The sequence below is a fragment of the Argiope bruennichi genome, chromosome 4 (assembly GCF_947563725.1).
Source record: "Argiope bruennichi chromosome 4, qqArgBrue1.1, whole genome shotgun sequence".
NCBI lineage: Eukaryota > Metazoa > Arthropoda > Arachnida > Araneae > Araneidae > Argiope > Argiope bruennichi.
Genome location: NC_079154.1, coordinates 83,049,785 through 83,075,462, shown reverse-complemented (window position 1 = coordinate 83,075,462; position 25,678 = coordinate 83,049,785). Strand labels below are relative to the sequence as shown.

At 27.7% G+C, this 25,678-nt stretch overlaps 1 protein-coding gene across 1 annotated transcript in view; it reads left to right on the top strand.

The window, feature by feature from the left end:
* The first annotated feature begins 214 nt into the window (after nucleotides 1-214).
* The window catches only part of LOC129965832 (reversion-inducing cysteine-rich protein with Kazal motifs-like), a 128,650-nt gene continuing 103,186 nt past the window's right edge, over nucleotides 215-25,678 (top strand). The window contains exon 1 of the mRNA XM_056080047.1: nucleotides 215-420. Coding sequence (XP_055936022.1) covers nucleotides 315-420 — 106 coding nt within the window. The 5' untranslated portion in view covers nucleotides 215-314. The remainder of the gene's footprint in view (nucleotides 421-25,678) is intronic.

Sequence of the window (25,678 nt, the reverse complement as noted above, 5' to 3'; positions counted from 1 at the left end):
AACAAAATCCATTTGGAATTTTGACACCATTTTATACGATTATTCTTTTCCTTTTTTCGCGAGTTCATGGCCTGCGTAAATCAGTAGCTTTCTTCTTTCTAGGAGGAAGCTAGTATGTTTGGCGACAATCCAGATTCATCATTTGGCGAGCGAATTTTTTCCAGTGGGACTGTGCCAAGAAGAGAACGGTGCAACCCTATGGAAAAAAGTGTGACTTCTCGGCCGAAACAGCAGATGTGGAGAGCCGCGCTCAAATTGACTTGGGAAATCAGAGATGAGGATGAGTTGAAAAACGTGGGCTCATCTTCAGTGCCATGAGGGAGAGATACCGGTCTCATTCTCGGTATGATCTTCGGATTTTCACCGAATTCATCTTCATCGTTGGATTGATAAGTGCTTTGTATTTGGTGGATGCCGCATGTAAGTGTTATTTTATTCAACTTTTCAAAAATTAACGATGATTTATGCAATAGATATTATTATTTCTATACTTTAATTTTAATGCTCTTATATTGCATATCCCCAATAATAAATTATATATTAAACTGCTCTTCCTTATGTATCATTTAAACAAATAATAATAATCGTAAGATGCGTAACGTTTAGAAAATTTAAAAAATACATTTTTATCATTATTTTTTTTAAAAAAATCACAACATTTATTTGAAATCTTGTAATGAAATTCATGCTGTCTACAAAATCTAAATTAATAAATTATTGAATATAAATTATTGAATAATTGGTCAATATTCTTTTCATTCAAAATACTGGTATATGTTTTGAAAAAATTTCAAAAGAAATTTTCACTTTTGGGCAATTTATAATATAAATAAAACATTGATAAATATTGCAACATATTACCGAATGCTATCTAAATCCTTTATCAGATATGATAAATCAAACAAAAATATCAATGATTTTAATCACTATTTAAAACATTTAGTGAAGTAATATTTGAAAGCAGTATTTTCTCTTGTTTTTCTATTTAGATTGGATTTAAAGCCTATATTATGAAGCATGCAAATAATCGTGATTTATTTTTTATATAACTAATTTAAATTAATTAATTTAATGTCTTTATATTTAATTTTAGTATTATTTTAAACCCCAGTTATTTCAGATATCTAATTCTTCATTTTGAACTTCTATAGGATGAATAATTGATAAACTCTTTAGGCGAAAAATTCATAATTTTTTTTCATTATTTCTACAATGAAGTTTCAGAATTAGAAATTCAGACGCAGTGAAAATATTTTAAGACAGTATTTGTGAATAGTTTTAGAATTGAATTCCTATTTATGTAAATTTTAGTGCAATCATAACTGGTAACCTAAACGGAAACCTTTCATCATGGCAGTTTGAAATGCTTGTATGTGAATTAATTCGAAAAAGACAAACTTCGAAATATACCAATATTATTACTTTAACACAGATTTTTTCAAAACAAAAAGAAGAAAAGTCATATTCATGTCTCAGTGTAGGTTTTTTTTCCTATCCAATATGTATATTATTTATCATTTTTTCATAAGCAACTAGGAAAATTTTCAACGACTGAATCAGCTTTCGATAAAGAAAACTAAAATTATAGTATTCCGAGGAGAAGATTGGAACTGCTCCTGTTCTACAATATCGTATCTATAAAAGAGTAACGTATAAACTGTTAAGAATTATGACGCGCGTTTCTTTAAAAATGACGTTTAGTTTCAAAATAATAGGTAATAATAACCAACCTATTTATATACCTATATCTATATTGGGTATATAGGTAATACATGTTTATTTAATATTGGTTTCAAACTCTAAAATATGAAATATAATAATTAAATATGCATTCTTTGGAACAATACAATTGATGGAATTAGAAATAAACTTGTTCGTGCGATTAATATAGCCAAAGCACTTTGAATCTTGCCTGAAAAGACTAAATAGTTTGCGATGTACGCAATAAAAAGTTATCTAATATGTTTATTTCACACATTTTCATTCTTAACTATCATTTTAATGTTCCATTTAATATTACCATACATTCAAAATATGGTAATCTTATGCTGTTATTACTATTATTTCGATACGAAAGTATTCCCTTATACAAGAAAAAAGAAAAAAATATCTAAATTTTTTAACAGATTCAGGCTGTAAATAATTCAAAATGAAATAACTCAAATGACGGAATAAGAGAATATATTTCCCTCTTTTTTTAGTTATGCTTCTGTAAATATTTTATTCATTGAAGTAGCGTAAGCTGAATGAATTATTGCGAATGTGAAATAGTGTCACATTTCGCATGTAAATGGCGAACAAAAAATTTGATGAACTCCTTTTTTTTATTTTAGAAAGACTAGGATACAAAAAACGAAATGTTATTGTGACAAATAATGTTATTGTGACAAAAAAAAAAAAAACCCATCAAAATAGTTTATGAACTTTTCAATTTCTATTCTGTTCCTTAAAAATTCTTGTATAAAAAAAAATTCAAAATTCTCTGAACTGAAACGCTTTGCTTTACAGCATTTTGAAAAACATAGTGAAAGAAACTGTTTTTCTTTACTACTTGCTTGTTTTGACAGAAAACAGCAATCGATCTCGGAACCTCTTTGAACGCGATTTAAATAAAACTCGTGAATTAAACCTGCTGAAATATATTTTTTAACGAACCTTAGAAATAACTTTAAATGGATTTTAGATTGCTTGTATTTTTTACATATTTTATGGAATAGCTTTTTTACTCATTATCTTTTTTTAAAACATTATTCTAAAAGCCTTTTTTTTCTACTGAAATTATTTCCGTAAAATTTTTTAACATCTTCATTTTAATTCAAGTATTACCACAAAAAATATGTTTAAAAAATTACAAAATGTTTTTAATTTATTTTTATAATTTAAAGCGAATATAAATGTACATGCAATCAGCGTTTTATATTTATCTCCGAAATGAAAGCATTATGTATTTCATAAATGACGGCGGAAAAAGTGAAATTTCTGCAGTAAGCATAATATCTATTTTTTTTTAAAATATAATTTCAGATATCTTAGTCGCTGCATTTGTAGAGTGTCGGACTTTCTCAGTAGATTTTGGCGATTTAGATAGAAAATATAAGTGAAAACAAGCAGATTCTGATATTTTTTGAACAAATTCATATGCAATCTGCAAATGAATCAGCGATTTCTGATAATATTGATTAATATTTGTATAAGAAGGAAAGTTTAATAAAATAATCAACGACTATTCGAAAGAAGTATGACAGGTTTTACAGAATCTCTGTATACTTAGTTTCTCACTTTTTCTATTGCTTATGCAATGACATAATAATGGAAGGATATCATTGCCCCAAGATATCAATTTAGAGGTGATTACTTTAAGATCAACTATAAATAACTTTATGCCTCTGGATCCGTTCACTTTTTCTTTCGTTTCGACATCGTTCGAATGTAAAATTTCCTTAATGATTAGTTTTTTGCTCGACTTGCTAGATATTTTTCATACCAACGTTATTTTAATTTGCTAGATATTATCGTAATTAATTATTCTTTTAAACTTTTAATTATTTTTACCTTTCACTATTTTTCCAATGGACAGTATTTAAATAACTCGGTCTAATTAACTTTTTGTCCAAATTTATTCTTCCGTAATTCTTATATGAATTTCAAACCTTAAATTGTAATAACTTCTTGCAATTTCTGTAAATTACTTGTAGATCGTAATCTGTAGCTCTGAACTTTTATTTTCGAATTTAGTAAAAATAATTTAATTTATTTAAATATACAATGTACTCATGCGTACAAGCACACTATGCAGTCTTACATAAGTATCTGATTTAATAATGCCGTTAAATGTTATATGATGAATATCTACTATATAATATGTATAGGTTGATCTTAATTTTAATCTTAAAACTTACGGAAGATTACTAGAAGAGTTTCATTATCAAATTTAATGCCCGATACATCACCATTTCTCATTTAGAATAAAGTAATATATAAATATTTTTAGTAACCGTTCTTAGTTAAATAATAATCCAGATAATATTTTAATTCGTTAATTAACCGATTATATCTATATTACCTCTTTAACATGTCTTATGAAAAGAAGTTTTCCTGCAGTTTAAATGAAGAATTATTAAATTGCGTCTCACTTTTATGCGAATTTGGAAATAATATTATCTGTAATAATTTCTGTAAGTTTTATTTGCTTATTGTAAATCTAGAATAATTCATGCGCTTCCTGAGTGAATTTGTATTCACATATCTAAAATATTATTTTTTCTGTGAAAACAATTTTTGTCATGTGCGGTAGATGTTATTTTACAGAAGAAATCTTTTCATGATTTTCAATTTTAATGGAAATAACTATGAAAATTATTTTTCCGCTTGCTTGCAAAGTTCACCATCTTTAGTTATAAAAATTTATTTTAATAAATACACCATCTCTAAAGCTGAATTATCGTTTAATGAAACTTAATATTTCAGAAAACATAAATAACAAGACTTATCAAAAATAAGGCATTTTGTTATTAAAAATTCGGAAAAATCAATCTTTATTTCTAAAAACATTTTGCCGGATATTTCGGATTAAATATTTTGTCGCATATTTGCATTTTGGAATGGAATGAATGCTCATTTGGGTATTGAAATAAATTCTTAATAAATGAATTATATTTCGTTTGTTTCTTTAATGTACGTGAAAAATACGATTTCAAATTTGCGTATTCTTTTGTTTCCATAACAAAGCATGAAAAGGATCATTATTTTCGAGCTGGGGTACTCATTTATGGTAAAACTATTGATATGCGTTTTATTTCAAAGCTACATTAAGTGGATAACTAAGGTCTCACTCGGAAAATCACATTATCAATGCATAATAAACTAAGAGTAAACAAATATTTAAGTTCACTGATCTTTACACGTGCTTAGTTTCTGTTATAACATGACTACTGTTATTTACCGAAAAATGTTCTTGAATTTCACGAGGGAATGAAACAGAACATTCTACAGAAGTAAATAAATTGATATATGCAAGATAAAATGCTTCTAAAATAAAAATAATTCGACAATTGCATATCATGCTTTTTGAAATTGTTGTTTTTTTTAATGTCTTTCTTGCCTATTGATTCGGAGTTCGTTTTTAGGCAGAAATTGATAGCTTTATTTTTATTTTCCTTAAAACTGATATTATATAAATTCTTGAATATTGATTCAACGAAATTTAAAATTGTTTATATTTAAGTGACGTTTTTATAAGCCATTTAATTAATATAATAAATATAAAAATAAAATATTTATTCGGTGATTTGAATAACGTCATTATACAATGCATTTAATTAAAAACGTTTAAGTATATTTAAGCAATTTCGGAATTTTTTTTAAAAATTGAATTTATTTTCCAGAATCTTTTAATTATATACATATTAACGAAGTGTTTAATTATATATATATTAACGAAGTATTTAACTATATATATATATATTGACGAAATATTTTCGTGAAAGTAAAAATACAATCCATGTATTTTAATTTTCAATTTTTTGAATACAAATATAAAATTTATCATACCGATAAAACCATTTATTTTACTTAAAACATTTTTGTAAAATATTTCATTTTTCATATGCAACTTTATTGATGTTATTTGATCTATGTATAAAGCTATCACTTCTTTAATCCAATCGATGTAACTGCGGTTTTATACACTTAAAAAAAAAAAAAAGGATATGCAACAATGAAGGTTTTTTTTTTATTTTTTATTTTTAGAGTACATGTTTCGTTCATACTTATGCTTTATTTCAATTATTTGGAATCTATCTCGTAGTTACCCAATTGATATTCTATTATTGAGCTTTTATCTTATCTCCATTTTCTCATATCTTGACTTTTTAAGTGTGTTCAAATTTCCGTTATCGGCTGTCTTTCAGGATCAAATAGCCTACATAACTCTCTTCAAAAATCTGATTCCACTTCTAGCCTTATCACTAATGTAATTCCAATCAATCTGTAAGAATCGGTTCCTGACAATTAAAAGTGTTTTTTATTTGACTTATTTAATGTATCTCGAATATCTGTAGCTATAAGTCATTCATTAGTTTTGTTTACTTGAAAATAAATTATATAATATTTATTTGTAATTAAATTTAATTCTATGCTCAGTCTAGTCCTTGAAAGCAATTTTGAAAATTTAAAAGTTGTGTTTAACATTCTATTTTAATGAAAAAATTTTATTTCATAATTTATTCTTGATATTCCATTGCCTAACTCGTACATGAAATATCCAACATTTATGGGCTCGCTACTCGAAGACCACTGTTATGATTATTACGCTTAAACAGCATACTGTATCTCTTAGTTCATTTTCATATATTTTGATTTAAATATTTAAAACAAAAATGTTTGAATCAGCAAGAAAAGAAAAAGCAGACATTCGCAACTTCCTGTTTTTCATTCAATGAATAATATTAGTCTGGAAACTGGACTTCAGTACATCAATGTAACACTTTTTTTTTTTCGTTCGTTATGTTAATTTATGAAATTTCATTAACAAGAAACTAATTACATAAATGCTTTATTAACTCTGCAATCTTTGTTTTTGACGTTTTTCTTAGTCGCAGTATGCATTTTGTTTATCAAAAAGGAAACAATGTGTTTCTTCGACTAGATAAGTGTTACATAATAAAATGTTCAAAACTCTTTTCTTCAAATATATTCCAGCTATCTGTAATAAGCTTGAAAAGGAACCTTGTGCTTTTAAATAAAATTCGTGATTCTGGATTTATCTATAATAAATCCAATGGAACATTTTAAAAACCCACAATATCCTTGTTATGTAACACTTAAACCTATCTTTTCCACCATGGTGCTTAACTGCGATAAAACCTCACATTATTTTTAAAAATATCTCCAGCCTCATTTAAGTACAAATTGTGTGCTATTATATGTAAGGAACATTCATTTGACCATATTGAAAAGAGTTCTGTGAGACAGTTATTATCATTTTTAATCAATGGCGCATTAGCATTCCAAAACAACTGCACGAATTTCGCGTTGACGCTTTTAACCTAATTGTTACTCTAGAAGTGTTACATAAATTAACTTTCACGATTGCACAGAAATCACGATCCTAGTGCTGAAGTTGTCAGTTGGCTTTTGACTTCTTAGGATTATGCATTTGAGAGCATAATAATAAAAACTGACAGTTATGATGCAGTTGAAATATTTTAATTCTCTCTTATCTAATGCACTCTCTCTGAATGCAAAGTTTAAAAGTCGAAAATTTTAGTTTGATAAAAGTTACTCAAGAGATTTCTTTCTTTCTTTTTTTTTTTTTTTTATTCTTTATCTTTCTTCTAGAGAGTGATTTATAATATCACCTTTTTTCTCCCTAGGAGAAAAATAAGAGGAAGGATTGCATTTCTGTATGATACGTGTTTGCTCTTCCTTATAGTGTTGTAAATTGGAATTTTAATTATATTTATTTACTGGTGAATCCTAAAATAGATTTATTAAAAGAAATGATTATTCATTTATGATTTTATAATGTTACCTTAAATTCATCAGTTTTCGTAATTGTTTGCTGCGCATTTATAGAATATTATTTGAGAATAAAATGTAATAAAAGATTTGGAATGCCATTGCTTTTATATCATCAAAATGTCAATTATCAAAAACTTCTCGCATGCAAAATTTTGATAAAAGTGCATATAAAATTTTAACAACAAACCATACAAAATTTTGATAAAACAATTTGAATTTCTAGCTGCACAGAAATTTGCGACATCATATGACAATCACGCATCACGTACAACTGAAAATTTAACAGAAGATATATCTAAACTATTAAAGAGTTTGGATCAATAAAATGTTCTGCGGAATTTGATAAAACAATGAAGATGTGCTTTCAAAAGGGAACTTTTGTACAAATAAACAAAATTGCGTCTTTATTATGAGGCGAATGTGCGTGACAGACTAACTTTATCATATAAGGGATAGGTCTTCAATAATATAAAAAGTTTGCAAAAAAAAAAAGCTGTTATAATTTTATTTCAATAATTGTAGATATTTTCTTATTCTTTTTGGAAATAACTCTTATATTCAGTAAAATCACGTTTACATAGGAATGAAATTTAAATTTTGTATTTTGAAATTGAAATATTTTGAGATTAAGACTCTTAAGATTTATTCCCTGCTTTGGGAATTTTTGTTTAATCCAAAACATTGATTTGTCTGCCCTTAACAAATGTATCCCAGTTCGTATATTATCAGGTTTATTATTTAATATTGTTTAATATTTATATTTAAGAGAACGAGTCAATAATCTGTATCTCTATTTGCATTGTTATTTCTGAGTCTCAACTGGTGATTTAGTTTTATCTCGTTTTTATTATAATTATTATTTGTTTTCCTTCTACTTATCTATTGTAGTTATACTTGCATTTCACGAAGGCTGTGATTTAATTTTTTATCTTTTCTGAAATTTTGGCATACAAAAATTGACATATGCTTATTGAATACCAACTGCTATTTTATTATTATTTCGGCAAAGCGTATTCGTACTAACTCTGATGCATTAAATTCTTAACATTTCTCTAAGTTCTTCGATAAGAACGCAGAACGTTTCTTTTTTATTTGTTTCTTAAATTTTCTTTTAGCATCTACTAGCTGGCTTGCAAGAAATATTGTTTAATTCTAATTAAATTTCTGATACAATATTTTTTCAGTTTCCTCTACAAATGCTTTTTAAGTGTCAAATTATAATAGATTTAAAACTATGTTATGTTAATAGTCTCACAATTTTGTTTACTGACAAACTGAACCTTCTTTATGAAGTCGAAGTTCCATGACATCAAATGCCATTAAAAGCGCCAAGAATTCAGATAATCTATTTTTCAATTGTATTCCTCTTGGGTGGCACCTCAAATATGGGGAAGGGAAACTTCCGGTATGGTGGTTGATTCTCGCTGTGCCAATGGGTAGAGAGATAGTGTGGTGGTTGGTTCTCGCAGTACCAATACGTACAGAAATAATGTTGGGCCGGCTAACCCCTACCGATGAAGGGACGTACTCCTACGGAAAGGGTCATACTGGGCCGGTGATGTATCTTAGGATTCAGTCATAATTCGTACCTATGCAGCCATGACGTTCCGATCATTCAGATTTTTTCCGTGTACTTTCGGGCGGATCGAAATATCTTCTAATAGCATAGTGTCTTTCATGGTTAATGTAACTTCACTTTCTTATTCTTCACGTAAATTTCACAGATGATAAACAGGATCTTTCTTTAACTTTCTCTAATGGAAGAAAATGTTCGATGAAATAATGCAAACAGTTTGAATTTCATTTCATGAGTAAACTGTATTTTTAAAAAATTAACCGAAGAATTTTTTTTTTAAAATTCGGAAATAAATTGCACTACAACTAAATTGGTGTCATTAAAAGGGCTATTTTTTTAAATTTTAATGATGTGAAGAGCATTTTTATGTAAAAATATTTTCGGTATTTATGATATAAAAGCCTAAATTCCTAGCTGTAAATATCCAAATAACCCTCTCTTGATTTTCAACTACTAATTGTCACTATGCTGTGTTTTGTTTCTTTGTTTGAACAAACTAAACTTATAATTATGCTTAACGGCTAATTTCATACTATCAAAATCGCAGACTCTCAAGCGAAGCAACCGCAAGTTTTTAAAAGCTCTCACTCTGAAAATGAAGATTTGGAAGAACAGCCAACATTTCAATTTGGCAACTGTTCTCTTTTTCCAAGCGTACACTATTTATTTTTATCTCCATTCATTTCTTAGAAATGTTTAATGCTGATAATTCCTGAAACAACAACGAATGCTTAAGAACTAAAATTATTCATGTCCTTGTTTAATGATACTTAACATGTCCATTGAAATAACATCATTCTTAGACATAAGGAATCAAAACTTTTTTTAAATGAGACATGCTTTGAAAGAATTTTTAAAAACTAAATTAAAGTAATGCAAATCATATATCAAACATTTATATTTTGGAAACATTTCTAAAACAGATAAATCGCAAAGTATGTAAACGTACATCTATGCAGAAATTTTTTAAAACTATGAATAAAAAACGGAACCCTCCTTTTCTTTCTCTTGTATGAAATATAGAAAGTGAAAGCATGGTAAATGACAAATTTCGAATGAGGTTTGACGAAATTCTGAAAAATTTAATGAGATTTTGACGAATTTCAGTATTTAAAACGTTCCTGAATCGGAAAAAAATACATTTTTGGAGTCAATCATCTGGGTAATGATAACTCAAAAAAATACTTTGGTCTAGATGGCTGAAATTTGATATACGATCTTTACGCCCAATCAAATTTTGTGCAGAATTCTTTCGTAAGCAATTATTTGGTCTGCCTTTCCGAATGAGAATAAACACGATAGCTACAAAACGTGAAAGGATAAAATTTGACATTCAGATTTAACATCTAAATTCTAGTTCTGTATCAAATTTTGAACCAAATCCTTCTAGTGCAGATCGTTCGGTTGGCCTGCACCAAATTTGTGTTATGGCATTTACATGTGATAACTGAAAAACGCAACAATTTAGATAATTGGTACGAGATATTTTTAATAAAAATGTATTCCTGCGTCATATTTTGGTTTCATTAAGTCGAAAATATGACATCCGCTTCCAAAAGCATATTCGGTTTGCTTCTGTGAGTACAAAACACTTATGTTCTGGACTCTGAAAATAAGAATATGATTTATTTATTTCAAATATTTTATTTATTTATTTTATCCACTCGTTTCGTCATTTGATGGTGATAAATACTGATTATTTTAAACATTTTCCAATGTAGAAAGGGAATTACAATGTTATTTACAAGTAGTTTCAGATATTATTTTCGGAGCAAGGCAAAAAAAAAAAAAAAAAAAATCGAATTATTGTAGAAGACAAACTTTGTTAGGCATATTTTTTTAAATTCGGGAAAATTATGATCATTATTCAAATGCTGATTTTTTTAAAAAACATTGCAATCGGTTCTAATTTATCTCACCTTTCATTCAAATCATTGCTTCTATAGTAATTATCTTCCATTTCCTTTTTTTTTTAAATAAACTATTTGATATTTTAAACATTCGTCCCCTTGAAATTATTACATGTTAAAATTACACTGCTTCTCAAAGAATTGATAAGACTACATGTTAAAGAAGTTGAATCACCTTCACGTACTAACATAATTAATAATTAAAGTTCTTTTTAATATAAAAATAAGAAACTCTTATGTGTATCAAGTCTGATGGCGTATCAAATCGTCAAACTTTGTTGCAGTTGGTCTAGTATATATATTTAAAAAAACGCAGAAATTCTTTTAAATTTTTAGATATTCTTGTTTTACCAAAATTTTATCTCATTTTACTACATTTTTCGGTAAACTTACTCACTATTTAATCATTACTAGGCTGAATTTTTAATCTGAAATATTTTAAATGCGAATCTCCATTATCTTTAGTTATAATTTTTTTCTAATATAAACTTTTTTATTTTATTAGACTGTGTTTTATTTCCAGTTTCAAACACAGGAAACGTTAAAATCATAAAAGATAGGAAAAAAATACTGGATCAGGGCCTCAGAGTTTGCTCATTAGAGAGAATCAACATCCGCAACCTAAAGCTGTTGTGTCATGCTGCTGCCTTTGGCCTGTGTCAACAGAAATCGCATTTCCACCCTTCGTCTAGGGGGGTTGTGTATGTCATCGCGCCAGTCTGCGAGCGGGGTGTCGTTTGACATTGAACGATAGAGAGTCGCTATCTCCTTGCCCTTGCGACCCTCCTCCAAACGGGAAGATATTTTGCACCGCAAGACGGCGGGCGATAAGGCATGCTTATCTTTATTTGCAGTCAACGAGGATTGAGAAATGGCAGCTACCGCACACGGAAGCCACCGTTGCTCGGATTTATGAACCTTAGGGGGTATTGCTTAGGCCATATCTCTCCTTCTGTGGAAAGATTGAATCGATGTTTAAGATGGAAGGGGGAACGATTTATTGGAAGAGTTTTCTGGGGTCCTTTGTTTATTTGGGAGTTCTCCTGATTTCTTTCTTCATTTGTCTCTGTACATGTCGCATCAGATGGTTTTGTCCAAAAATCATGATTTCGGTTAAGATGATTCTTTTTTTTTTTTTCCGTACCGATTCCGTGTGCTGTACCGCACAAACTGTTGATTAACTTGATGCCAACCACATGGGTAGACAGTGAGGAGTATATTGCTTCTTTTTTTTTTTAAGTCTTCGTGTGCACACTAAAAGGTGGCTTATTTTTCCTGGACTTTTTTTTTCTTTTTTTTTCCGTATTTTGCTATCATTATTGATGGTGACTTAAATATGGGGATCCATGGGGATATTGATGACAAGAGCGCTAATTGGGGGTTGAGATAGTCATTGTATTTAAATTTCTTTTTAAAGCCAACATGAACGTGAGGGCTGAAAAAAGATAGCCATGATCCTGATTTAGTTTATACTTACTTAACCAGCCCGATACACCCGATATTATCGTTTTAATTATATTCGTTCCATTATTAACCTATTTTTACAAATGGGTTTTATTCTTAAATCGGCTTCTAGATATGTCATAAATTTCAATAATAGAAAAATGCAATGATTTATTTATTAATTATCATGTGAGAACATGTTGTTTTGATTAGAGGATTTTGAAACTCGAAATTGCGTAGGCAATGAATATTGAAGCTCGAAATTGCTCAGGCAATGAGCATAAAGCATAAATGGCAATTTTCTACATCATCTTTTAATCGCATATATTTTTTTACCTGCTTTTACCAGTATTGCTTTATTATTATGCATGCTTCTTTGAAAGCAGATACGTTTTTAAAAGTTTGATCTACTTTTACCAGTATTGCTTTATTATTACGTATGCTTCTTTGACAGCAGAGGCGTTTTTAAAAGGTTGACGTAGAACTATGACATCATAGCTGTTATTTCATCTCAAAATCGGTCCAAATCCAAAATTTTCCTAGCTTTGTTTGTCAGCTAAGGAAAAGTGAAAATGGAAGTTTAAAATAATTATCATTATATATATATAGAGAGAGAGAGGGGGGGGATAGAGACCGATACAGAAGTCTCGTGATTGTTTCAAACCGGTTAAATCTGGTTAATGACTTAAATTAATTAAGACAAACAATGACTTAAAAAATAATAATGTTCTCACATGATAACTTGAAATTTGCAGTCGTAGATTTCATTTAAACTTTTATCTTTTTAATAATTTTCCTTTTCTCATAAATTGAATTATTTTATTTTATCTTATTTTCCTTTTATTTATTTATTTTTGTTTTCGCTTTCTGTAAAAATATTCAAAATTTCATTTCAAAAGAATTTTGAATCTCGATTCAAAACTTTAAACGTTTCGAGTTTTGTATCGCAAGTTAAAACGAGTTTGAATAAATTTCGAATCTGATTAGTTATTTTCTAAAAAATATATCTTGCATATTAAAAATAGATTCATTAAATGATAACAATTTTTCTTCTTGCTTCCAAAGTTTTTTTTTCTCCCTTAATCATCTAAAAATTCATGGAAGCATTTGAAATTAGTTTTAATGCGAATGTTAACATTTTTGGCTGTTGCCTTTACTACTTTTAATCATATTTTTAAGTGATGGTGATGTAAGGATCTAGAGCACCTGCTGAAATCTAAATAAATGATAGTGTTGTAACCGAAATATATAATAAAGACATACTCGAAAGTATTAACTGAATTTGTTAATGAAAATTTTCTTTAAAAAAATTCTACGATTTTCTTGAATTAAATAATCAAGCGTTATATAACAAGAATAATTCTACAAAGTTTTAATATTTTTTTTTTAAAAAAAAATGGAATATAGGCTCAGAGAATAAAGAACAGAATCAGAGTAATTTTTAACTGCCATCTGAAATTATTTTTGTTTTCGAAATCAATCTTGGTAAATGTACTCGAAAATAATTTAAAGGAGAATCGAATTCCTACTCCGAAACATAGTTCTATGATTAGAGTTTAGGTTTCTTTCGTCAGTCTGTTTTATTTTTTAAATTTAAATTATATAGCAGCAACAACATGTATACAAAAATGTATCTGATATCGTTGCAAGATTCGAAAATAACTAAAACAATTTGCCCAATTTGTTCCAATGTGCCAGTATTATGGCAGTCTATAAGCATTATCATCTTAAAATGTCTTCTCACATAACTAAAATCCTGGCACCGCTCCAGTTTCATTGCATTGCTTCACATAAGATCAAAATTAGGAAGGAAATTTTTTTTTTTTAATTTTTCCTTTTTATTTTGAAAGTGTTTTAAATTCCTCTGAAGTGAATTAATTCCTTAAATTCCTCTGAAAGTGAAATTTATTCCTCTTACGTGTATTACCTTTATGAATTCGTCTTCAAAAGATCAAAATAAAATTGTAATAGGCACAATATCACTCATATTAAACAATTCATAGCTTCAATTGTAAATCGCCTTTTCGGAAAGCCAAGAATGTTTTACAAACTATATATATAAACTAATATTATCTTTTAAAAACAAAACGGGTTTATAAAATATTGGTTACAAACAAAACTATTTTGCAATTATTTTTATTTTGTGTTTAAATTTTCGTTTATGTAAATTTTTATTTTGCATATTTTCTACTATTCTTGATATTTTATGAATAAGTAATAATTATTTTCTCTTAAGATCTGTCTTCTTTTAGGATAGAGGGTTATTTGACGTTTTAGTTTGCTGCCGCATTTCAGCATAGATTGTTGATAAACAAACCTTTTCAAACTTAGATAAGGGAAAAATCATTTAATGTCGATAGGGCTTAAAAAACAATAGCTTTGTGAAATATCAAGCGAGTTGGTGAAGTAGAGGAAGAATGGAATAGATAGATCAATGACGATTCCTTCAATCCTTATATCAGTGACGAGTATAAAATCCGTCATGAATTTTGATTCAAAAACGAGAGAATAAAGTAACTGTTTAGAAAAAAATTATGTTAAACAAATAAATGCAAGCCATTAAGTTTCTGAAGTTGCTTTTTACCGTAATCGTTTTACACTTTTATTTCATACTAGGAGCCTTTAATGACCCGTAGGTTCGCAAGGAATATTGGTTGTGTTTACTTTAAATTAAATCTCTTACGTATAATTTGATATGCATGACTTCTCCACGAAAACATTTTTAAAAATTAATGTCGCATTATTTTAATATAGTCTTAAATATATTCTGTTTATTGTTTATGTGAATCATCCTAATGGAGTTAAAGATTCCAATACGATCTAGTATATACTAAAACTTATTATCGTGATATTAAAAATGAAACCTTCGTGGTATCTTATCTTCTAACTTTACTGTGTTATGACTTTACTTTTTTATTTCCCTCTAGGCTCCTTTGGCAATTAACTCGTGCGCCAGGAATTGTAATTGAGTTCGCATTCAATTCAATCACTTATACATAAATTAATTTTCATGTTTCTCCCAAGAAAATATTTTTAAGCATCAAATTGTCACAAAAACTAAGCCGTGTATAATAGACTAACACCTATTATATTTTTTTGTGTATATAAAACATCTTAATAGAATCAAGATCCATGATAACATAATATTTAAAAATGTAATGGTCAAATTCAAGTATTTTATAAATTTGCTTTCAAAAATAGAAAAAAAATAACGCCACTAAATATTTAATGATAGAATTAGAGCGTTTTGAATTTCTGGGAATTAATGGAATCTATTATTAGAAATAAGTAAAAGGAATATTTTTAAAATATTGCCAAAATTTAGCAAAGATTTTCCCAAACTTATAAATTGATATCATTAAAAAATATGAATTTTTTTTAATATTGTGAAATTTATTTTTGTACTATAAGGTTTTCGAAAATTATCACAAAAATTATCAAAATTATCAAATTTTTGAAAAATGTCCGGCTGTCTGCGTCAATGATAACTCAAAAGCGCTTTTAGTAGATCGGTAAAATTTGGTTTACCGTCTTTACACCAAATTTTCAGATTTCTATCAGCTTATAAGTCTGTCTGTCCGATTGTTCGAATATTATTTAACACTGATATCTATAAAATGAAAAGAACTAGAAATATGAAATTTGATACACAGAATTAACATCGATAGTCTAGACACCTATCAAATCTTGAACTAAAGCCAGCAGCGCGTTGGTAATCTGTCGGTATGTACTTTCAGAAACATGTAAAAGCGATCATTCAAAAGCGCAATGATTTAAATATATCAAATTTGGTATGGGATTTTGTGGCTACAAGAACAATTTTGTGCCAAACTTTTGTTTCAATCAATCGGGAAAAACACATCTAAAACACAAATTCAATTTTGGATACTATTGACGCATTATAGGGATTAATCGTCAAACAACTCGTCAATGATGACGCTATAGATTCAGTATAAATGCTAAATTCACGCCAAAAGTTAATATTTAGTAATTATTCTACGCCAATGGCATGCAAGGCGTTCTCTGGCATGACAAATTGATTAGAGAGTATATGAGAAAGTTTTGAGGAAACCATTTCCGCGGGTTGGTTTATAGTTTGTTGTTCTTATTGATCATTCGTAAATACATTGTAATGAAATAGAAATTCTTGAACTTGCGTCGAAGGAGTAGCGAAACTGATTTTTGTTAAAAGAGCAGGTAGCGGGAAGAAGAGCATATAAGTGACCTTTACAAAATTGAAGAATTAAATTGGCACGAACTGTTAGGTAAGCAGGAAAGTGACTTCTGTAGATTATTAAAAATTACGAATAAATTAAAAATCTTTGAAGAAGTATAAACAATTCGTTATTTCTTTATTACGTTTATATACTTAATGTGTTGTGGGCGATATATTTCATTAATATAATTCATCAAAATATTATTTTTAGAAAATGCTTAATGTTTATTAAACGTATTAAAAAAATTTAAAATTTGTTAAATTTGTGTAAAAACAAAACAAAACAAAATTGCAGGCAGGTAATTTTTCGAGACAGAATAATAAGGGAATTTAAAAAAATAATAAAAATGTAGTAGTTTGGAGGGCACAATTTTGCTTCGCCGGAGGGGACTGTTGTCTGAAACACGACCAAACATTAAATAGAAATAATGCCTCAAAGAAAAGTAGCATGAAGTTCAAATCCTTCGGAGTTTGTTTCGAATATAAATAAAATTATACTAACCTTTTCTAGTTTAATATGATTTTTTTCAAATAATTCAAAATAAAGAAAAAAGTGTTGTTTCGAAATATTAATTCTTTATCGCGAGATAAGAAAGCGAATCGAATTGCCCTAAGGAGCTATAGAACCTTCAACAGCTAAAACAAACCTCGGAAGTTGATCAAATGCGACTCTCCCTAACGTAAGAATTCTTAAACTTAATTGATTTTTAACACAGTTTTATAATACATTTAACCTTACAATTATGAACTTTTAAACCAGCGAAATAAATTTTCATTAATTAAAATATATGTGGGGAAAAAAACATGTTCCATATAAATTGTTGAAGACAGAGTTTGCTTACGCTCATAGTTTTGTAGAAAATAAGTTACTTATATTAACAAATATTACACTAATTTACTCCCAAATAACATAATTTGATAATCATACGAAATAATAAATATTTTAATATATTTACCGGAGTTATTTTGCTTTTTATGTGGTTAAAACATGATAATGCCATAAAAAAAACATTTTTAGCATATTAACAAGTACTGAAAAAAGAATATAAATAATAATCCTTTGATTTTGCATGGGTTTTTTTATTATGTGTGTATAAGCATACCTGGGAAAATTTCATATTGATATAATGAACCATTTTGTTTGAATCTGCGCGCAAGCTCTGAAAATGTGATACTGTGAAAAAGGACTTTAAAGTAAACATTTCTGAGTGACAAATCAGCAGTGATCTTCACATTTTTGACTGGATCTTTTAAACTAATTAACGTACACACATATGCAATACCAAGAAATGTTCAGAAGTATTTCGGCTATCAAATAAAATCATAAAAGAATTCGAAAAATTAAAGATTTAACGGTCCTATAACCTCTTAAAATTGTTTTAACCCGCTGCGAAGAGGCAACGCACAGCACAAGCAAAGAAAGAAAGCGATCGCCTTTCCCCTTCTCCACCACTTTCTAAAATCAGTCCACAAGATAAAACGCTCCAATTCTTCATCACTAGGTTTACTCGGAACATTTCATCGCTTCGATTTATTTATCCCTACAAGTCATCACTTTCTTTAAACGCAGGAGATGAGTAAGATTGCTATATTTACGCACTTTTATAATCGAATCCCAGATGGCGTGAAAAAAAATATAAGCCTGCTCCGGGCGTCCATCGTCGCATTGCTAATGAAGCGAAAACCTTGAGGAAGCCTCATCATAAATCTTATCATTCCCACGCTTATCTAGAGAGTCTGCAATTGGAGCTTGTTTTGCAGTTTGTAACTTGATTTCTTTTAAATACTGAAGAAATTGCTTGCGTTCGAATAGAATAAGAATTTCTTTATTTTTCTCAAGTAATGACATCAAACTTGAAATTCATGATCATCCTGGTGACAAACGCTTCCTGATATGGATTTAACACAGAACGCTTAGTTCCTTTCAGGAATCAAAAGTTAATTTGTATGTGTTGTTTGTCCCCCATCTTGACAGAAAGGGTGGGTGGGTTAAATTCTATATTAATGTTAAGTAATAAAGAATTTCTATCTTAATGAATTGTCTTTATGTTATTTGCTTTGATTTCTTCAAATAAAATGTAGTATTGCCTTGGTTTATTTCTGATAGGTTTACAGCGTAGTCTAGAAACTAATCTGTGATTTAAAGTGACTTACTAGAAATTCGATTTTCGAGCTAAACTGACTGAATTATCACTTAAACCAAAGTAGTGGAAATTTTCTCCCATTTTTACTCATTTACATTAATGTAATGCATTTTGTTCTATCAAATGAATCCAATATACATTTTAGACCGATTGGGTCAAAATTTGGCACTTAATCAAAATTTTAGCTCAAAGACCCCATACCTTTTTGTCGCCCATCTAGCTCGTTGCGATTTTTAGTTAACGTTTTCATAAATAGATATAATTGGAAAAAAAATCAGTTTTTATATTCAAGGTGGCAAAAAATAAGGAGATTCATCAGTATTTTGAAGTTGAATTGTTTAATGATTACAATGCGATCTTATAAGAAAAAGTAAAAAAAAATTAATTAATTAAAATTTAAAGCATGGTGATAGAATAAATATTTTCTTTCATGTTCAATATTTCTTACAAAATTATGGTGTCCATTTCTGCAATATTATTGATTTTTGTTATACGAACAAAAATTTTTACAATCATTTCATCATGGTAGTAATTTGTATCATGTTTCTAACGATTTTAATAAAAATATTTTTTCTGTTTTTCCATTTAATTATTCTTTTTCTTAACCATTAAAATTTGGCTGCTTCGTTTCAAATCATGTAAATTTCCTTTAACGCGTCTTGTAAAGATAATATGCATAATATTCTTAAGAAAAGTTTTACATTGACATTTTAATAAACTGAAGGTGTGTGTGCTGTTACTGGGCAATAGTATTTCTTTTTTTTTCACATTTTTTATAATACATACATTAGTAAAACTACAGATTCTGACCTCATGTGACATGAAACCTATCAATTTTACTTTACTTCCTTTAAAGTAGACTGCGTCGATGTTGGTTACCATGACAGCTCGACATCTATTGTATCTAATGTATCTTTAACAAAAATCGGAGAATTACAAAATTCCCTATCTTTAAATTTCAACTTTAAATTTAAAGTCAACAATTTGACTTTAAAATTTCAATACAGTTTTATTATTAAATGTATTTAAATACATTCACCAATGTTTCGGTCTATTTCTTTTTTTACGTATATACCGTTTAGGGCCCTTGGTAAACATTTATTGATTAATGGAAATAGATATTGTATAAATGGAGGAATAGCATAATTTTAAAACCAAAAAGGATTTGTAAAATAACTTTTAGTTATGCAGTACAACTATCTACATATCTAACCATCACATACAATATGATTCATGTAAAACTTTTCATTATAACCAGAAACATAGTGCCCTTCATTATACATATGATAAATAAATAAATAATTTATTTTGTAATCAGTATCAACAATCCAAAAGTTTTAAACTGAGAAGCAGTTTTTTTTTATCCTAAGCATTGGAATAGAATATTTTACTTTGCAACACATACTGAATATGCAAACTTTTATTGCACAAAAAAAAAAAAAAAACACCTGTAAAGCAAGTTGGTTATGTTCAAGTCTAAAGAATGAAAAGAAAATGGTAGCCATACAAATGGAAATTCAAACATTCCCGAGAGAAAAATGGCTGCATCCTATTTAGATAAACAGAGCTATTGTAAATATCCCTAGATGATTAACATCCACAAACTGCGACCACTTTTTTTTCCCTCCCCAAAAGCAAATTCAAAACTTGCACAACAACACGGCAACCGGCAAAAGAAAAAAAGAGATAAAGGGATGAAAATGGTAAAAGATACGAAAAACTGAGTAGAATGGAAAACAATAAAAGATCTTAGAAATTCTGCGTGGCCCTTTTTTAAGAGACAATCCAGTCGTAATATAGAACACAATGCACACGTACAAACCGTCCGCAAGTGACAGATCTTTAAAAAGAAAACATCGCTTTATTCCATTAGCAATTCAAAGAGGTGTTATTACTCTCTCAAAAACGGCCGTAAAATGACAAGAACGAGTCGCGTTGTTGATGAAATAAATGGAAATGCAGTGATCTCAATTTGCATAAGCATTGCGGGAGTTCATCAATTCTGACAAAAGGTTCGAGAATTGAATCGTTGTTTGCTCTTGCGTTGCCTACTTTCGCCTGTTCTGCTTTTAAGTTTTCGGTTGTTCGAGTCATTTGATGCCGGTTCTGGGTTATCAATTTATGTATTTTATATGTATTTTTTTATGTAAAACAGTTACATAATGTTTGTTGTTTAGTTGAATGGATCATAACAATAACCTGATTAATTCATAACAAGACCTCAAAAATTATAATTTGAAAAATCATTAGAGGAAAATTTTTTGAGATATTTGTGTATCCTAAACATATACGCATATTTTCTCTATGGATATGTAATAATAGTTGCAATCACTTTTTTATCAACTAAAGCATGCTTGCCTTTAACTGGAAATTTGAATTTTCTATTATTTCTTCATATGTTGGTTTTTAATATCCATTCCACTGTCTAAAAAGCAGCTTTTTTTAACTTTTGTTTTATTTAAAACACAACTCACAACAAAAAAAAAATAACCATATCAATTAAGCTATATCCAAATAAAAAGACACTGCTAGATATTCCCACAAAATGAAAAATACAGAAATGCAAATTCTCCAGTAAATGAATGACTGAAAAAACTAATAAATTTCATAGACTGATAATATGTATGTATGTATTTTTATTTGATTGAATAATATTTATTAAAATAGCAGCATTCATGAATGAAAATCCCATTATATTCTTTTTTCATAGTAATATTTGTATGAATATAAAAATAGGAAATTTGAACTGATTTCGTAATTTACATGCAAATGTAGAATTTATATTAATTCTTTCTACCATCTTTTATAAATTGTTTCATCTACTTGCAAATAAAAGTTCATCCGCGTTATGCTACTATATATAAAACACGTTTTTTCTTTTTTTACAGTTTCTACCTATAAATTTTCTGATTTTATCAAAATATTTAAGAGTAGCTGTGTTCACTATTCTACTGAAAATTTTTCATTGCAAATTTTTATTTTCTTCTGTATATTCGGAAATTACGCGCAGTCTAGTGCAATAATCGAATCCAGTTTTTCAGGAATTAAGGTATTGCCAAATAAAACAATCCAGCCTTCTAATTGAAATCCTTTAGAATGAAACATAAGTTCCTTAGAAATAATGATTAATAAAGCATGAAATTAAATTAAAGCTTTTGGAATTATCTCCTTATTTATGTTAATTAAAGTTTAAATGGTAACATTTTTCTCGCTTTGAAAGTTTTTTTCAAAAAAAAAAAAAAAAGCTTTGTATTTTTGATCATTTTACTCGCAGTCTTAAACAGTCTTAAGAAATTATCAGAATTCATCTCTAATTATACTTAATCAAAATTTTAGAAATTGTTAAAAGTGAATTTGAAAATTCTGAATGACTGGCACTAATGTAAAAAAAACATTTTTTGGTACTGTTATGTTAGAGCAAAAAGCAAACAAAGTGGGCATTTTAATTAACTAATGCTGCAAAATATGCGGTTTAACCCCAACTATCTTGACTTGTTGCATTTACACATTTATAGTAATTGTGATTATAAAAATGGAATTTTTTGTACATGCATGGAATTTTTTTTATGCACTCATATAAAAAAACTATGGTGTGCATCTAATCTATGTTACCATTTCTTTAAAATACTTAATTATTTAAACTATGTTAAGGAAATTACATTTTAAAGTATATTGATTTTATATGTTATATACAAAACTTTCACTAAATACCATGTTTTAAAGTAAAATATGTAAAAGAATTTTTGGCTCAGAAAAAAAAAAATTTTTTTCTTATATATACATTTGTTTTCTTTATTGATAAGTCATTATTATTTATATAAAGAAGTCTTGAATACACATTTTTTCAAATTCATTATTAATACCATTGCTATTGCAAATCAAAATTTAATTGAATTAAAATCATGTTCTGAAAATTTTTGTAAAAAAAAAATGCAACATCTTCGAGAACAAGCAATTGAATGAATTTCCACAATTCTATCACATCAGTAAGGTAAAAAGAAATCTATAACAAAAATCCCTTTTTACAAATATGAAAGAACTCGGGTAATAATGTTTAATAATATTTATAATTTTTTTATATTTTTAAGAATTAATTCTTACAGAGAATTTCCATGCTTTGGAATAGAAAAGAAAATATCTCTTATTAAAAAAAATTTTTAAAGATTATATTTGCGAAAATTTCGTTTTTGCTCGAAATGGAAATAATTTATTTTCAACTTTCCACATGTATAGATTCCACATTATAATATTACTATACCATCTTAAATTAAACCTTCTAAGCTTTAAAAAATATACTTATAAAAGTATTTCTTGCTCATTGTAATTTAAAATATTCCAAATCGAAGATAAAGAATTAAAAAAAAGCAGAAAAAAGGGGAAAAAATAAGAAAAAATGGGAAAATCGAAATTATATAATTTGTGTAAAAAATATAATTTTTTTAAGCCAGTATAACTTATAAAATACATTTTTGAAAATAATTGCTCATAGTTCTAAATTAATTTGTATGAACTTTAAAAATTCATTAGCAAAATATCGAATTAAATGGAGACTTTCATATATTAAAATATTTCGTTCATTAAAATATCATTTTTTTTCTTTAAAAAAATTAATGAAATTTTTAAATTCGAGCATTTTTATTGCAATCAAATAATTTTTTAAAATGTATTAATCAGTCTAGTGTTAGGAATTTTATTTGTGATGAGATATGTGTTTCACTCTTCCAGCATTCTAACCCTACATCAACTAATCGACAGAAGTCTGGTACTTTAAAAAAAAACTGCGGCTGTTTTCGTTATTACTGTTTAATGAGAAATTTCCTCTGTTCGGTATATTTATCATTATGAATACTACAGCAGAAGTTAATTAAACTGATTCGGTAAGAGGATGAATTATGGCTTTATAAAACATTTTTTTTAAATTTCTTATTGTGAAACTCTCTGCTCCTTCTGTTGATTTTATTAATTTTAACATGATAAAGTTTAAAAGCGTTAATATTACCTGCATTTACATTATAATGTTTATGAGCTGATATATAATATGTAAATTGATGCATACTTGACAGGAGAAAAAATCTACTCAACAAGAAGACTCTTTGATCTTAAAGTTGCTACATTAGCTCTTGGATGGAATGGGCTTATTGAGAAAGGGGTTCTCAAAATTTTAAGTGGCATTTTATTTAAATATCAATCGAAAAGTTAACATTTTAGTCGAGAGCATATTATTTGCAAATTTAATATTTTTACCCCTTTAAACTTAAGAAAATAAACTTATCACCAATATTAATTATATTTCATTGAGTTTGTAACTTCATTTTTTTCATGTTCGTTGAGGCGATACTAAATGCATTTTTTGTGCATGTTATTATTGCTATATAATTAAGAACCAAATTTTAAAGTAAAAATAGACAAATCAGGCCTGAAGCATTATTATGCTGTGGTGTTTTGGAGTAGCGGTTAGAATCTCTTTTAGAAAATTAAAAGGGGGAAATGCAGTTTAATGTTTAGCAAATTATTTCAAAGCCTAATTCTAAAATACAAAAAAAAAGCACTTTATTTTTATGCATTTATTTTGATAAGAAATAGATAGTGTTTGAAAAAATAGCACAACAAATAAATAAAACCACTTTATAGACTTTCAACAACTGCATGAAATTAAAAATTATACATTTTATGACCGTGTATTATTTCAATACTGTTATCGTTATTACATAATTACCGTTATTATATATTTTTTAAATAACAGATGAAATCATTTCAAATGTAGAATAGAATTGTTTTTTACAGCTTTACTAATCATTTTGTAAAATAAGATTCTGCACCTTTCATGACACTACATTAAATTCCTATGATAATTTAATTAAAAAAATTGAAGTTTCATAATCAAGAGAACAGAAACTTGATTTCACACAACAGTCGAAACAGATGTAATCGATATTTGTGTGAAATTATTAGTCCATTATTCACTCTAAATAATTTTGTCCTTTCATGAAATAGTGTTACATTATTTTATAAAGCAATATAATTATATCCTTTAACCAGTTAATTGTTTCGACCTCTTCGGAAAATGCGTACCTAAATTGTTATAAACGTATATGTATTATATAATAAATAAATTATATATATAATAATTAAACTATTATTATATAAATATAGTAATTGTCATTGAATACACTCGTCATAACGCAAAATGTTTTACTTTTTTTATGACAAGTATATTTGTAAAAAACAGTTAACAGGTTAATATTTACGTATGTATGTATATAAATCATGAAAAAGTGACCGCCGTCTTTTACAACATTCATTATTTTACTGCTCTACAAGCTTTAAGTAATCTATTTCATATTAAAATTATTTTCTCGTATTTGAATAACGTATTATGTTAATGCCATTAATATTTAACTTAATAATTTTGAGTATGGTTTCCTTAATAAAGTAGTACATCTCAAAAAAAGTTAACAAACCGGAATTAACTTAAGAATAAAATCACGATAATTAGTCATTGAACTGAAGTATTATCTCTCCTTCTTCCTGATTTAAAAATGGCTTGTTCAACTTCAATCGTATGCATAGCTTTTTTTTTTTTCAAATCTTGTTTAGGAAATCAATCCTTCAACATTACCTTCCCCTATGGCAAATAAAATTCAAATTAAGATAGTTTTTCTAAAGAATTCAATTAAAGTAGAATTATATATAAATTAGCTTTGATAAATAAGTAAAAACAAATAAAAATTTGAGTGATCGTTCTAATATTGAGGTCATAATTATCTCATCTCACAATGTAATTTGTAATCGTTAATGTCAGAATAATTTTGCTGATTAGGCGTGGCATTTAGCTTAGATTCAATACATTTTCTTTTATTGAAGTATA